The following is a 15,761-nucleotide window of genomic DNA, read 5'->3' as shown; positions in this document are numbered from 1 at the left end:
TTAGCGTTTTGACAACACAGCAGTGACATATTCTGGCCAGATAAATGTACCACTGTCAGGCAGTCCTTTGTTACTCATGCCAACAGAAAGAACGTTGTTTTAGTAAAGTGGTTAAACCTTACCTTAATTACTTTATTACTCTCTGATTATAAGCCAGTTTTTTAATAAAAACCCAACTTAGAGCTCATTTTTGCACAGAAAATGCAGTATAAATAAACATTTGGTAATGTGAATAATTGTAAACGCACTGCTGCTGAGAGGTCAAGTTGTTGAGGTCAAGTTGTGCTTTTCACTTGTGATACTACAATTTTCATAGTAATTCAATTCTGAATTAAATGGATATAAAGACACATCTTTGACTTGAGTCAAAAATGTATTTGTGCAGCTTTTATTGCTTCACTGCCTTCACATACGGTACTACTGTGTATATATGAGAAATACAATTACTTGCAGTTGTTTTGTTGGCATTGGTAACATACGTACTATCGTAAGCCGATAGTGGTCCATAAGGTTGAAGATACATCTGGACCTCACGTGCAGTGCAAAGGGACAATATAAGACCTACAAAAATAGATATATACTGTACCCTTCGCAATATTTTAATATTCCACTGCTCCTCCCCTTCAGGAAAGGGGATGACCTCTCTGAATGCCCACTGTGGGCCTGTTGACTTTCTGGTGGCCACCACCAGCACCCTGTCCGCTGAGCTGCTGAAGAGGGACTCTGTTGGCGACGGGCCAGACTCTGCATGTGGCGGGGAGGACCGCAGCGACATGTCCTCCCAGGAGTCCCTGCAGCAGTCCGGCTGCTTTCAAGGACAGGCAGGGGAGACGAGAGGCAATAAGGGACGTGGTGTTCTGCTGCAGTACCGCCTACGCTCCACGTCCGGCCTGCCAGGACGTCCGCTGACGGCTCTGGGCGACGAGGCGTCCGACTCCTCCCTGGAGTCCCTGCAGGAGCACAGTCTGGAGGACGGCTCCATCTACGAGCTCAGCGACGACCCCGAGATGTGGGTCCACGGCCGTCCCTGTGAGCGGGACGGTGGGCGCAGGGACAGGGTCACTTCCGCAGCCGTCATCTCTGGTGGGAGGGGCTTCCGTAGGTTGAGGGAAAGAGGTACTAGGACAGGTGGAGAGGGTGCGGAGAATATACTCATGGTGTGGCAACTGCCGTTGACTGTGTGACATGGAAGCCACGTCATGCGTTCATGGCACGCCGTTTAAACGTGGTTCTCCGGCATAGTCTGTAAACGATCCGTTCTATATTATCAAGGGATTGGTAATGTCATTATGAAGGTGACATCACTGGCACGCGGAGCTACACAAAGTGGGTGACTCAGCCTGTGTGATGTGGAATCAAAGGCGCCACGCTGTTTTTGCCCGCCACAGATTTCCGTCCTTGTGACACTTGTGGGCTGATTCCCACCTCCTACTTTATATCAAATGGATATACTTAAATTCAACCTCATCGTGGATGCCTGACGCACAGATTCCGCTCCCACCGGGATTGCTGTGCGAGTACCAGCGGACTGCATCTCTTTGGGAAGCCAGCCTTTCTTGAATGTGCCGTGCTGTGCAGTGTTGGAGATGGACCGCCTTTTATCTGATCCCATGGGAAAGATCCCATCTGTTAAAGAGGCTGAGAAGATGAGAAGAACCGCAGCATCACAAATCACATTAGCATTTACTTTATTTCCTCAGCCAGAAGTCTCACTCACTCACTCCCATCCAATGTGAATGTACTAGTGTATATATTACCAAGAATGAATCGATGCATTCCAAAAGTAGACTGTGTTCCCATTTTTTAGACTGTGTCTGTTGATAAGCAGATTTTTGAAGAATCAGATTATGTGTTTAGGGTTAGGAACATCGGGCCCTATCTTTTTTGCCTTTAAAAAACATATATCCAGTTTACAAGCTCACAACGTGACCGTGTCAATGTACAGTAGATTGGCTAGTTGAAATATTTTAAAATGTTTTTCAAAATAGTAAAATATGGCGAATAAGTTTAAACATAAAGGGTAAGGTGGCGCGCGAGATAGGGCCCGCAGACCTTTATCTACAGTATGTTGAAGTTGCCTTGAAGAGTGTCAAAGTTCCTGTGCCTTCACAGAGGAGGACCCATGCTAGTATTAGATCAATATTGTAAACCATGAAAGGTAAGAATAGCAAGTGTATTATGAGACACAAAATGGCTAAGACGTTACATTACATTTAACTATACAGCATGATTAGGGCTGACTCATTAGAGGGTCAAAACATGCATTGCATTCCTGAAGGGCTGTGCATGGCAGACATGAAGAACATATCTGATAGCGCCACTTCCATTATCCCATGTCTTTTCCATTTGATAATACTACACATGTGCACACATGCTTGTTAATGCAGAATCTGCATTAATTACGCATGTCACACACCAAAAACCTGTCTGAAAGTCATTGTGGCCATCCAAGTCATGTGGTATGTACTGAAGCAGCCAAGAGTTATAACTTGCTTATTAGTGTCAATATTACATAGGAAAATGAAGGATTGCATTTAACAATTGGCCCAGTGCTATATCACAATTAGGCCAACAACTGGCTGAATAAGGCCACATCTTGTTTATTAGAGAATGCTACCCTGGCAATATTTTGAATGTTGAATTGAATGTCATTAGCCAGGTAGACTCTCAAGCCAGATGACTCTTCCACAAACGTATTATGCTACAGAGAATCTGTAATTCCACCTCTAAACATGCGCTCTTGTGATAGGAATCTGTCAATCTGTCATTTTCATTCACAGACTGAATGTATACTTGGATGAAGAATTATTTTTAATTAGTTTTTGCCTACAGATCCAGTCACTGCTTGGAATAATGTATGTATACATGTGACTTCTTCAGTGCCTACAGTATTTTGTATAGCATAATATCTGCTAAGCCATTTGAAGGCTAAGGTGATGCAAAAGGTACAGGGATGATGGCAATCTCAGTGTTGCGTCACAAAAAGAAAAAATATGTCCATGTTCAGATGGAATGCTGCTAGGCAAGAACATCTTCATGGCCATTCTCAAGGTTATTCCATTGAACCTTAGCTGGTGGATGAGCATGTACTGTATTTCATTCATAAACACACTTTCATACAGTTAGCATTGCACATTAACTTTTTTCTGTAGTTTCCCTACGAGCGGAAATTTAGCGTGACCCTTTAAGAAGAAATGGGTTTCCATTCTCCATTGTTTATAGTAAAGTCATACAATAAATGGCAATGCACTGAATATTAATTAATTAAACGCACCACTAATTAACCTGTTGAGTTTTTTGGCAAGGGGACATGATACAGTAAATGCGACTGAAATGAATGCAACTTTTTAACAGTATTGTTGTGGTGAGAAAAATAATTGTATTGGGCACAATTTCACAGGATGCAAACATGCATTCAGTGGTCGATGTGCTGTTTAGAAATAGTACAATAATTGCACTTATACCAGCACTGGTATGTGGAAGCAAAGTACTCAACATTTGCTTGTTTGAATTTACTTTGGTGCATTAATAAATACATGTCTAAACGGTGTCATATGTATGCTAAATTAAAAACAACTGAATCAGCGAATAGAGTGCTAATTATTGTCAAAATTGATTGCATTGTAACTGAATTCATAAGGGTTCTATTAAACAGTATTGTGTTTGTCTCACCAGGTGTGTGAGCCCAAAGGTATCATTTACTGCATCAGTAGGTCCATAGTTCATGCATTCTAGCAAAAACCAGTGCATCAAAGAAATCCATGCAAACAACCAAATTTGATTAATGATCTGAATTTGTGCTCTGATTTACGACTGTACGACATTAGTCTGTAAGTATGCAAAACATTTCCTATAAACAGCTATCAACTTTTTGAGCTTGGCTAGTCTTTTGTAGCCTATCCCAGCACTTTCCAATACATGTTATTGTCTCCACCAGGCCGAAGGCATGGGGAGAGTATGTTTTGCACTCCGTGTGTGTGTGTGTGTGTGTGTGTGTGTGTGTGTGTGTGTGTGTGTGTGCGTGTGTGTGTGTCTGTCAGTCCGTCTGTTACCAGCTAATCTCCAGCACAGTTAACCCGGTCGATGCCAAACTTTGCACACACACTCCCTAGATGCCAACGATGAACCACTGCCCCAAATTTTCCAGAATGGCCTGTTATAGTGCCACCTGGAGTCCGACTTTTGTAAATACATTTTTTGCTATTACTCCTCTATATTTTTAAAAAGAAATCCAGCAAATCGTTACACAGTATCTCTATAGTCATGTGCTCAAGACGGATCTGTCCGATATTTCATATTCCACCCTGATTGGCTAACATTGGCTTTCAAAATTTGCAGAATTGGCCCGTTTTGAACAAAAAGCCTCAAATCATGAACGCAGGAATTTATCCCACCCTTTTCACATTGGCCTGTTATAGCACCACCAACAGGTGGATTTTTGTAAAACACATTTTTGGTACAAAATGCCTCAAATCGTCCAATTGCCATTCAAGGCGTAAGAATAAATGGCACCCTTTTCACATTGGCTTATTATAGCGCCACCAGGAGGCCACAACCTGACCTGCCCTGGTGGAGACCTGTGCCCAGAGGGGCACTTTTTCTAGTTCTTATTGTTTTACATGTTGAATTAATATTGCACTGCTGAATTGCATTGTTTAAAAGAAATGACATTGCTTTACCTCTGCTAGAGAAACTAATCTTGTACAAATGTGGTTTAGACCAGGGGGCTAAAGTAAAACTTTAAGGATTATGTGGTGTCTTTTAGACATTAACCGGCTTTGGAATCGTTTGTTGATTCAGGACACTGATTGCAGTGACAATTCTTTCTTTTAAGCTTTACTGGCTACAAATGAAGGATTCAGGTCAGATTGCTATCCATTAAGTCTATCCCATCTGTGCAAAATTCTAACCTTTTTGGTTTATTCACTTTTACCATTTTTACCCGCTTCCTATCTACAGCAGTGGTTCTTAAAGTGGGGTCCGGTGACCCCCTGGTGTCCTTGTGAGGTGTGAGGGGGGTTCCAGGAGGTCCCCAGCAAAGTTAAAGATGGAGTGCCGTCCACCCTAAAACATGATCACCAGGTATTAAGGATATATATATAAAAATTATATAAAAAATGTATATAAGGAGGAAGAATGTTTTCAAAAAAGTGTACAGTATTTGTTAAAATGTCGTTTTTATGTGGACACGCCCACCAGTTAATTAAGTATGCCTGGTTTGCCTGGTGGGTGATCCACCTGAACTGTGTGTGTGTGTGTGTGTGTGTGTGTGTGTGTGTGTGTGTGTGTGTGTGTTTAACCATCCATCCGTCCGTCTGTTACCAGCTAATTTCCGGCACCGTTAACCCGGTCGATGCCAAATGTTGCATGCATACTCCCTGGATGCCAACGATGAACCTCTGCCCCAAATCTTCCAGAATGAGGAATATATCCCACCCTTTTCACATTGGCCTGTTGCCCTGTTATAGCGCCACCAGGAGGCCGACTTTTGAAAAACACATTTTTTTTATATTACTCCTCCAGCAGATCGTTACACACTATCTCTATAGTCATGTGTTCAAGACGGATCTGTCAACAAAAAGCCTCAAATCATGAACGCAGCATGCAATTTACGTGAGATCTTTCACAAACTTTCCTACTAGGCTGAGGAATATATCCCACCCTTTTCACATTGGCCTGTTATAGCGCCACGAACAGGTGGATTTTTGTAAAACACATTTTTGGAACAAAATGTGTCAAATCATCCAATTGCCATTCAAGGCGTGAGAAGAAATGGCACCCTTTTCACATTGGCCTATTATAGCCTATATTATATCATTATATGTCAGTTGGGTGAGGGTGTTCTTGCCACAAGCCCCCAATTAGACCTCTCTGGAAACATTGGGGAGAGTCAGTGTAGTGGGAGTAGTGGGACTTGAACCTGCCTGCGGATTCTGCAGTTTGCAATAGTTAAGCTGACCTCACCACTGCACACACTTGATTCTCCTATAGTGCTCTTGAAGTGTTATTCTGGATGTTAACTTTCAAAACTTGCTCTGTATTTAAGAGACAAACTCCACCAGCATATTAACCATGGAAGGCATGGGATTGGAAAAAGGAACCTCTGTATTCAGTCTTCACCACTGCACCCCAGAAACTTCACACAGTGCTTAGAGTGTTCTTAGCATAGAGGCATGCGAATTGATCACTGCAATGCAGAACCTTCACATACTTTAGAGTAGTGATGTGAGATTAATCGACAAACACATCGGTATCGGAAGATTCTAGTTGTTTTGTGATTAAACCTAGAACACTAAACATATTTTTTGTTCCACCATCACTAAGCACATGCAGGTATATTATACCTGGGGTACCAGCAGCTTATCAACACCTCCCCCTCCATGTGGGGTACCAGCAGCTTATCAACACCCCCCCTCCATGTGGGGTACCAGCAGCTTATCAACACCTCCCCCTCCATGTAGGGTACCAGCAGCTTATCAACACCCCCCCTCCATGTGGGGTACCAGCAGCTTATCATCACCTCCCCCTCCATGTGGGGTACCAGCAGCTTATCATCACCTCCCCCTCCATGTGGGGTACCAGCAGCTTATCATCACCTCCCCCTCCATGTGGGGTACCAGCAGCTTATCAACACCTCCCCCTCCATGTGGGGTACCAGCAGCTTATCATCACCTCCCCCTCCATGTGGGGTACCAGCAGCTTATCATCACCTCCCCCTCCATGTGGGGTACCAGCAGCTTATCATCACCTCCCCCTCCATGTGGGGTACCAGCAGCTTATCAACACCTCTCCCTCCATGTGGGGTACCAGCAGCTTATCAACACCTCCCCCTCCATGTGGGGTACCAGCAGCTTATCAACACCCCCCCTCCATGTGGGGTACCAGCAGCTTATCAACACCTCCCCCTCCATGTGGGGTACCAGCAGCTTATCAACACCCCCCCTCCATGTGGGGTACCAGCAGCTTATCAACACCTCCCCCTCCATGTGGGGTACCAGCAGCTTATCATCACCTCCCCCTCCATGTGGGGTACCAGCAGCTTATCAACACCCCCCTCCATGTGGGGTACCAGCAGCTTATCATCACCTCCCCCTCCATGTGGGGTACCAGCAGCTTATCATCACCTCCCCCTCCATGTGGGGTACCAGCAGCTTATCAACACCCCCCCTCCATGTGGGGTACCAGCAGCTTATCAACACCTCCCCCTCCATGTGGGGTACCAGCAGCTTATCATCACCTCCCCCTCCATGTGGGGTACCAGCAGCTTATCATCACCTCCCCCTCCATGTGGGGTACCAGCAGCTTATCAACACCCCCCCTCCATGTGGGGTACCAGCAGCTTATCATCACCTCCCCCTCCATGTGGGGTACCAGCAGCTTATCATCACCTCCCCCTCCATATGGGGTACCAGCAGCTTATCAACACCCCCCCCTCCATGTGGGGTACCAGCAGCTTATCTCATCACTGGCAGACTGCACTGCACTTCTGGGAGATGTGCAGCATTGCTTCAAGGCTGTTCAGACCGCAGCAGAGGAACCACTGGGGAACCCTTAACAGTGTTTCTCCATGTCCAACTATCCCTTTTACGGAGCCCCTTTCCATCGATATCTCATACTATACCCCCCCCCCCCCCAACACACACATGCTCGCACACACGCACGCATGCACGCAAAGTACAAATGAATTCCACAACACATCCCTCCACTGTCCATCATTATAGTTTTTGTTCACATTCATGATGCCTATAGCCTATATAGCATCTCATAGGCTCTGTCTGTCAAACTCAAGGCCATAAAAAATAGCAACCTTTCAGCAAAAAGCACAAAGTTTTTGTTCCATTTATTTTCTGCAAGTGACACTGCCCTACAAAGTATACATAATTAGGCAATAGCTTCCCTGCTGTCAATGTCACATCAACAACTTACACAAGGGTGAGAGGGTGGTTCACGGAAGTGGGCAGGCCTCAGCAGCAGCAGTCGTCTGTAATAAATTACCCAGTGAAGGTCACTGTTAAAATAAACCACGACTGATTGGCTGGAACAGATGAGTTCCAATGGAGGTTCAGGTGTGCACGGATAAATCTGAGGTCAGCACACCTGTGGCTTCTCCAGCGGGGTTGTGACAATCAAAGAGGAACGAAATGTGATCATGCCCCACACCAGGTGCCTCTATACTGCTGGCCTTTTCACAGCAATATCTGAGAGCATTAGCACCTGAGGCCGTATTCTGCCGCGATGTGTTTGTTTGTCTTACAATCAACACTATGTGTTCGTGATATGGGGCATCGTGTATTTTTGTTTGTTTGTTTTTTTCATTTAACACAGTGGATTATCACGATCATTCTACTCATTTCACTCTCTGATGATTCCGTTTTTCACGAAACACTAAACATGCGATGGAAAAGCTGCATCCTCTGCAATTAATATGCCTGTCTCATTCTCAGTGGATGTGCAGAGCCAGAATATAGGTTTTTGTTTACTCGTATACTCTTTCATTTTCCGCGCATAAGCTCTCTTTTAGCCAAACGTTCTGGCTCGTGTAGATGCTATATCCTGGGAAAATGGCGATACCCAACCCCCGCTATCGAGAAAACAGTACAGAAATGAGGATCACAGTGCTGTGGGGGAACCTGAAAGGGGTCTGCAGAAAGTCAGACGTGAATAGGGGTAACATAATGCTGATCTGATAAAGCTGTGCTGAATTGCACCCTGTACTTGCGGGTCAGCCGCAGAACGTATCCTTCCCTCGAAGCGAAATGACAAAGTGAGAGCATCCGTGATGCTGTGCAAGCGATTCCCTATCAAAACCCAAGCATAAATATGTGTCTACTTTTTCTTTGGTGGGACTTCTCTCACAAACCCTTTTTTCTAAGACCTTTCTATAGATATTTTCTACCAATTAACCTTGCCCCAGGAGAGATTTGCCTATCTCAAGCCCCAGCTTTTGCGTCAGTGTGGCTCGCGGCGCCACTCTCCCTACATCTCAGGTATAATTTGCATGGCTCGGTCAAGGCTAAACTGAAGCGGATGAAGCGTTGCGTTTTTGAAGGCCTCCAAGCTTTATCTGTCGGTTCATAAAAGCCAGGCATATTTGCATTGCTTTTCATTTCAGCAGGCTTGGCAGTACTGGTGATAAAGGAAGAACAGCACACAGTACCAGGCGTTTCCTTAACAAAGAAAGGCAGCAGCTAATGATTTGCATAGGGAGAATGCGAGGATAAGGATTCACAGAGGTACAAACCTGTGCGTGTGTGTGTGTGTGTGTGTGTGAGAGAGAGCGTGCGTGCGTGCGTGTGTGCGTGCGTGCGTGCACGCGTGCGCATGACTATGTCCATCTGTCTGTCCGTCTGTCCATGTGTGTGTGTGTGTGTGTGTGTGTGTGTCCTGTGACGCCAGCACCGTTGGATTGGCTGCAGCAAAACACAATCATACTCACAAATACTCCCTGGATAATAATAATAAAACTTTATTTGTATAGCACCTTTCATGACATGAAATGCAGCTCAAAGTGCTTCACAGAACAATGGAGAATAAAAGAAAAGCAAGGCAACAACATTAAAAAACAAGCAGTAATGCAGTACAGTGAGGACATGAAAAATAAAAAATAAAAGATCAATTAAAGGCAATGTTATAGAAGTGGGTCTTGAGCTGAGCTTTAAAAATGTCTACAGAGGCTGCCTGACGAAGGTACAGTGGGAGCTTGTTCCATGCCGACGGCCCGTAGAAGCAAAAAGCTGCTTCCCCGTATTTTTTAGTTGACATTTTTTTGGGCAAAGCGAGCAGGCCGGCGGTGGAAGACCTTAGGGGGCGGTTTGGGACATATTTAGGCAGGCAGTCATGTAGGTAGGAAGGTGCGAGACCATTGAGAGCTTTATAGACAAGTAAAATAATTTTAAAATCAATCCTAAAAACAACCGGAAGCCAGTGCAGTGATGCCAAAACTGGAGTAATATGTTACTCTTAGTTCTAGTTAAAACTCTGGCTGCTGCATTTTGGACAAGTTGTAATCTGTCAGTTGTTTTCTTAGGCAGTCCTGAAAAAAGTGCATTGCAGTAATCAAGCCGAGAAAAAACAAAGGCGTGGATTAGCGTTTTTGCATCGTCCAAGGACAAATAGGCTCTGATTTGTGCAATATTTCTAAGGTGAAAATGGATGGCACAGCATCCATGCTCAATACCAAACAATGCACACCGACAAAGGTTCCTGACCTGGTGGAGACCAGTGCTCCGAGGAGCACTTTTTCTAGTTTATTTTATTCAATGTTATAACATATTTTAACTGTTGAACCTATAAGAGCGAGTGCATTTTCCGGCAGTGGCATCTGCCAACATTACTTTAATAGTTTTACTATAGTTAACCTCAGTAAAACTATGCCTAAACCTAACCTTAACCTGCAGTAAAACCATGCATAAACCTAAGCCTAACCTCAGTAAAACTATGCCTAACCGGTCCTAACCCTATACGTTAACCTCAGTAAAACTATGCCTCAACCTAAAACTAAGTAAAAGTGTTGCTGCGGGCAACTGACACGGAAAAAGAAACACTGCTCCGGCAGCTGCTGTAAAATATACTCGCTGTCCCTCGTTGAATGCAACTGTTTTTCAGTTGATTCCCAGATCTAAAGTTGATATACAAGGACGAGGTCCTTCCAGTAAACTCCTGGAAAGCCTGTTCCGTGGCATGGGTCCATCAATCCCCCGTTGCTCTTTGTGTCTTTTTCAATGCTTTGCCAATGCTCCTGGAGCCTCACACATATATTTTATTTACAACCTTTTAATCATGCAGATGATTGATGACATTTTGAACGCTTCCCATTATTCTCCTAGTCCCCAAGGAGAGGTCCTGCTCTGTGGCCTGACCATTGCATGTACTGCATGCTTATCACCATCTGTGATTTATCTCTAACTGCATCTACAATATTTGTATGGAGCTATTGAAAAATAAATGCATGCATTTGCAGTACACTGTATGTATAGCCTATACTGTGTAGGCCTATCATACTGGAGGGTCCTATCGTGTCTGCTTATTTACCCCTTGGATTTATAAACATGCCAGGTTTACACTCTACACTTTCTTCTGTGTTTTATTTCATTGGACTGTTTAGGCATTTGAAGGGTGACCTTCAATTCATATATCTATTGCTATAACTCTCCACTACTATCTCAGTTGGACCAGTGTGGAGGAGATAAAAGGTATTTTTATGTCTTGCAGTGAATCAAGTCACTTTTATGCCAACATTCCCCCACTATTCAAACAAAATGGGAGCGTTAGCATTCAGGCCTAGTCAATTCGTTCGCAGCTTTTTTTCCTTCCGCATGTCTGTTGAATTTGGATGGTGGCCAGGGAGCAATTCAGAGGAGAAAAAAAGTGCTGAAAATGATCACAGCCTGGTTTCATTTCACATGAAATTTTCACAACAAAACCACACCTCACACTCACTATAGTCCCCCAAAAATACACATCAAACTCTTTACCTGTGTGCTGGCCAGTTGGCACACAGTATCCTAAACTACTTATTCCAGCTGCATCTCCAAGTTCACTTACAGGAATCGTCCTGTAAGGGATATAGGCATAGACAAAGTTTTGCCTTTATCTTTTCTTACTCTCGATTCCCCACAAACCTGACTCCCCTCAATAATTTGTATTTGACCTCTCTCTCTTTCTAACCCTACCATCTCTCTCTGACCATTTTCTTCTCTTCTTCGATCTCTTTCTCTCAATTCCCCTCATTTTTGTCCACTTTGTCTGCTATAGCTGCAGTTCCCAAGAAAAATAAGTGGCATGGACGCCACAGAAATCTTTCTATATCGTCCAACTTGTCTTTAGTTTGGCTTGTACACTGTAGGGGTATGTAGATTTCAGTGATACAAGGCTTCAACTGCCTTCAACTGTAATTTCACAGTGTGTGTTGTATCCTGGTTTTATATTAGCCGAAAGTGAAGTAGAACAAAGTCAGATCTGTAATCTCAAAAAGGAAGTGTGGCTTAGTAATGTACTTTTCCGACTAGGTAACAGGAATTTACTGCCACATACAGTGTGGTCATAGAGAGTCCTGGCTTTCAAAGGGATAGAAAATCAATATTGGCGGTGGCAGATATGATATTCATTCTCAATGCAATTGTGCTTTTAATAAAATGAGGGGGGTTAGTTCCACAGGAAGCTTGGCACATTTCTGAGGTTCTTTTTTCTTTTTCTTTCTTGTGTGTGAGTGTGTGTGTGTGTGTGTGTGTGTGTGTGTGTGTGTGTGTGTGTGTGTGTGTGTGTGTGTGTGTGTGTGTGTGTGTGTGTGTGTGTGTGTGTGTGTGTGTGTGTGTGTGTGTGTGTGTGTGTGTGTGTGTGTGTGTGGGTGGGTGGAAGGGGGGGACGGGGGGGGACATTCATTCATAGTAACCAATGTTGACAGTCTCTATTTTTAAACCCCTCACTGCTGTCAGAGAACAATCCTGCAATGCAACGTTTTCATATATTTTTGGTCGGATGGAACAAAAAATGTAGGTGACTCAAACACCATTTTTTATTCTTAGCCATTGGTATTAATTACTGACAGCACCTATAGCTCAGCTAAATGCACAGTAAGGATGCCATGGCTTGACATGGTTATACATAGCAGTACTACCAATCATCTCCTACGATATGGGAAGTGTTCCCCAAACTATGGGCTATCACGAGGGAAAGGGGATGAATCATTTGCAATTACAGTAGAGGTGTAATTGTAATTGACCTTCGAACACCTCGAAGGTCAGCTGAAAGAAAGTGGCATAAGACAAAGCTACCAGATGACCTCTCCCACTTTCACTCATTCCTTTCTGCCTTCTCCCTCTCATTATCCACTGCTAAAACGTCTTTCTACCACACCAAAATCCAATCCTGTACCTCTAACCCAAGGAAGCTATTCTCTAGCCATCTATTCTCTACTTTCTCCTCCCTCCTTAAACCCCCTCCCCCCTAACCTTCATCCCTCTCTGCTGATGCTTTTGTCACCTACTTCGAGAAGAAGGTTGATGATAACATATCAGCAGCTCCGTTTCCCTCCTTCCCCATAATGAAGCGTCTGACTCACCCAAAACTAACTCCAACATACCATGCATGTCCTCCTTCTCTCCTCTATCCCCAGGCGAGGTCCTAAAACTATAGTGACCTCCACTAGACCTACCACCTGTCCTCTTTAGACCATCACACCTGATCTGCTCCCCTTCATCACCTCCATCATCAACACCTCTGTAACCTCAGGTCCCATGCATCTGCCTTCAAGTCAGCCAGAGTAACGCCGCAAGAAACCAACTCTTGACCCCTCAGGTAGTCAAGAACTACAGACTGGTATCACCGGCCCTCTCCACGGAAACTGCACTGCAGTCACAGAAGCATTACATGCTGCCCAGGCTGCTCAGCTTCTTATCCAGACATCGGTCATATCAAAACTTAACTACTGAAACTCACTCCTTACTGGCCTACCGGCATGCGCACTTAAGCTTCTCCAATTGATCCAAAATGCTGCAGCTCGCTTGGTCTTCAACCAGCCAAAATTCTCACATGTCTCCCCCCTTCTCCACTCCCTCCATTGGCTCCCGGCCGCGGCCCACACAGCCAAAGCAGCCAAAGGTATGGCACCCCCATATCTGATAGGACCCTACAAACCTTCCTGCCTGCTCAGATCAGCCAACGCAGGGAAGCTGGAACCTTCACTAAAAATGCTGGGACAACGCTCCACACATCCCAAACTCTTCTCTGCAGACTCACTCCCAATCTTCCGCCGTTGTCTGAAAACCCACCTCTTCGGACTCCTTCAGTTACTTACGTAACTTAGATAGAAGTTGTCTGGTGTTTTACAATGTGTCAGGACCTGACGACGATGTGTGGATCGTTGTCGCTTAATTTGCACCTGAATAGAAAGGCAGCAAATATACATCAGAGTTGCTCCAGCGCTTCCTTTTTACCTCTGCTTTACAATGTGCATTACGTCCATCTTCACACACAGACTGAATTAAATACATGCATTTCCTTTCGGAAAAGGTAAACTGTGTGTAACCAGGTAGACCTGTTACGATGGCAGCATCAGCCAGGTGCTCCTTGGTTCAAATTAAGGGTGGGGTTTATTGGCAGACAGGTTTAAAAGGGCTGGGCTGCTTTCATTCAGGGGATCCCCTAGCTTGCTGTAAGGTTGGTGTACCTGAGGAGGACAAGAGTTTGAAGGTATGGCTTTCCTAAATGTATCAGCATACTGGCTGCCTGGTGAATTAGTAAGTAGAAATGTATCAGCATACTGGCTGCCTGGTGAATTAGTAAGTAGAAATGTATCAGCATACTGGCTGCCTGGTGAATTAGTAAGTAGAAATGTATCAGCATACTGGCTGCCTGGTGAATTAGTAAGTAGAAATGTATCAGCATACTGGCTGCCTGGTGAATTAGTAAGTAGAAATGTATCAGCATACTGGCTGCCTGGTGAATTAGTAAGTAGAAATGTATCAGCATACTGGCTGCCTGGTGAATTAGTAAGTAGAAATGTATCAGCATACTGGCTGCCTGGTGAATTAGTAAGTAGAAATGTATCAGCATACTGGCTGCCTGGTGAATTAGTAAGTAGAAATGTATCAGCATACTGGCTGCCTGGTGAATTAGTAAGTAGAAATGTATCAGCATACTGGCTGCCTGGTGAATTAGTAAGTAGAAATGCCCTTATTCCATGCTGCTGTGCTCCTCCTCCAGTACGCCAGTCAAGTGTATGGTATAGTATGTCTTGGTTGTTTATATGATGTTGACTTTTAATGAGTATTTTAAAAGAATAACTACTTTGTGCACAAAACGAAAAGAGAATAAAATGCCTTTGTTTGAAATCCCAATATGTCTTATTTCCATGCTCAACCTTGTACACGAACCTGTGCTTTCTATTGTTAAAGAGGACCTTCCCTCTAGAAAAAGGTGGCGTAGTATAGTAGGCATTAAGTATATTTTATTAATATTCCCTCAAAAGTCCTCCCTGCTACATGTGTTTTAAGCTTGATATTTAGCATAACAACTTTATTTAAAATGTGTATTATTCACATGGTGTACCCTGTGTACCCTTTTCGTTGCATGCACATACACTATAGCCTATAAACATTTCAAATCAGCGCCATGGTGCTATAACAGGCCGATTCACGTTTAGTCCTCTTGAACCGTACGTAGGCCATACAATTCAAAGTAGGCTACTGTATGTGACGTGACTCTATGCCTACGCTCTAGACACTATGATGTAAAATTCTCCATTCATTGTCAATGGGAATTTGTGTAGGACAAAATAGACACTAAGCCGAATTGCTCAGACAATGATGTAAAAATAAAATAATAAATAATAAAATATATACACACACATATGTCTATTGAGAAAGAGCTGCACCCTAAAGAACTATAAATAAATAAAATAGAATGAATAAAATAGGGTACAATATGCAACTATAATCAATGTATGTTTTTCATTAGCCTACATAAATGATCAGGCAGGCCTATTAGATACAAATTATTCATTCTTAAAGAAGCACAGTAGGCTAGACAGCATTAAAAACGGATTCATCTGTCAAAAACAGATCAAAGCTGCACTACTGAATCTGTCGGCTAGGGGCATTCCGAACATTGGGGAAATTTAAAGGAATCAGAGGGTACTGTTTTTTCCTTTGTTTTGCCCAGATTGCAGACAGATACATGTGAACATGATGTCCTTCCTGCACACATTATTTTCAGAATTGCTATTACAACAGCAAACAAATAAAATTATCATGTTTGTCTTC

General features: G+C 43.7%; 1 protein-coding gene across 2 annotated transcripts in view; it reads left to right on the top strand.

Annotated features, from left to right (window-relative positions):
- Positions 1-3,550, top strand: part of arhgef10la (Rho guanine nucleotide exchange factor (GEF) 10-like a) — a 168,055-nt gene extending 164,505 nt beyond the window's left edge. For both annotated transcript variants that reach the window (XM_083771476.1, XM_083771475.1), the window contains one exon: positions 628-3,550. In XM_083771476.1, the coding sequence (XP_083627602.1) occupies positions 628-1,184 (557 nt within the window). In that variant the 3' untranslated portion in view covers positions 1,185-3,550. The remainder of the gene's footprint in view (positions 1-627) is intronic.
- Positions 3,551-15,761: the final 12,211 nt, after the last annotated feature.

Source organism: Protomyctophum parallelum (genome assembly GCF_964188405.1).
Source record: "Protomyctophum parallelum genome assembly, chromosome: 8".
Lineage (NCBI taxonomy): Eukaryota > Metazoa > Chordata > Actinopteri > Myctophiformes > Myctophidae > Protomyctophum > Protomyctophum parallelum.
The sequence above is the reverse complement of the archived record's forward strand: the minus strand, read 5'-3'. Positions and strand labels throughout refer to the sequence as shown.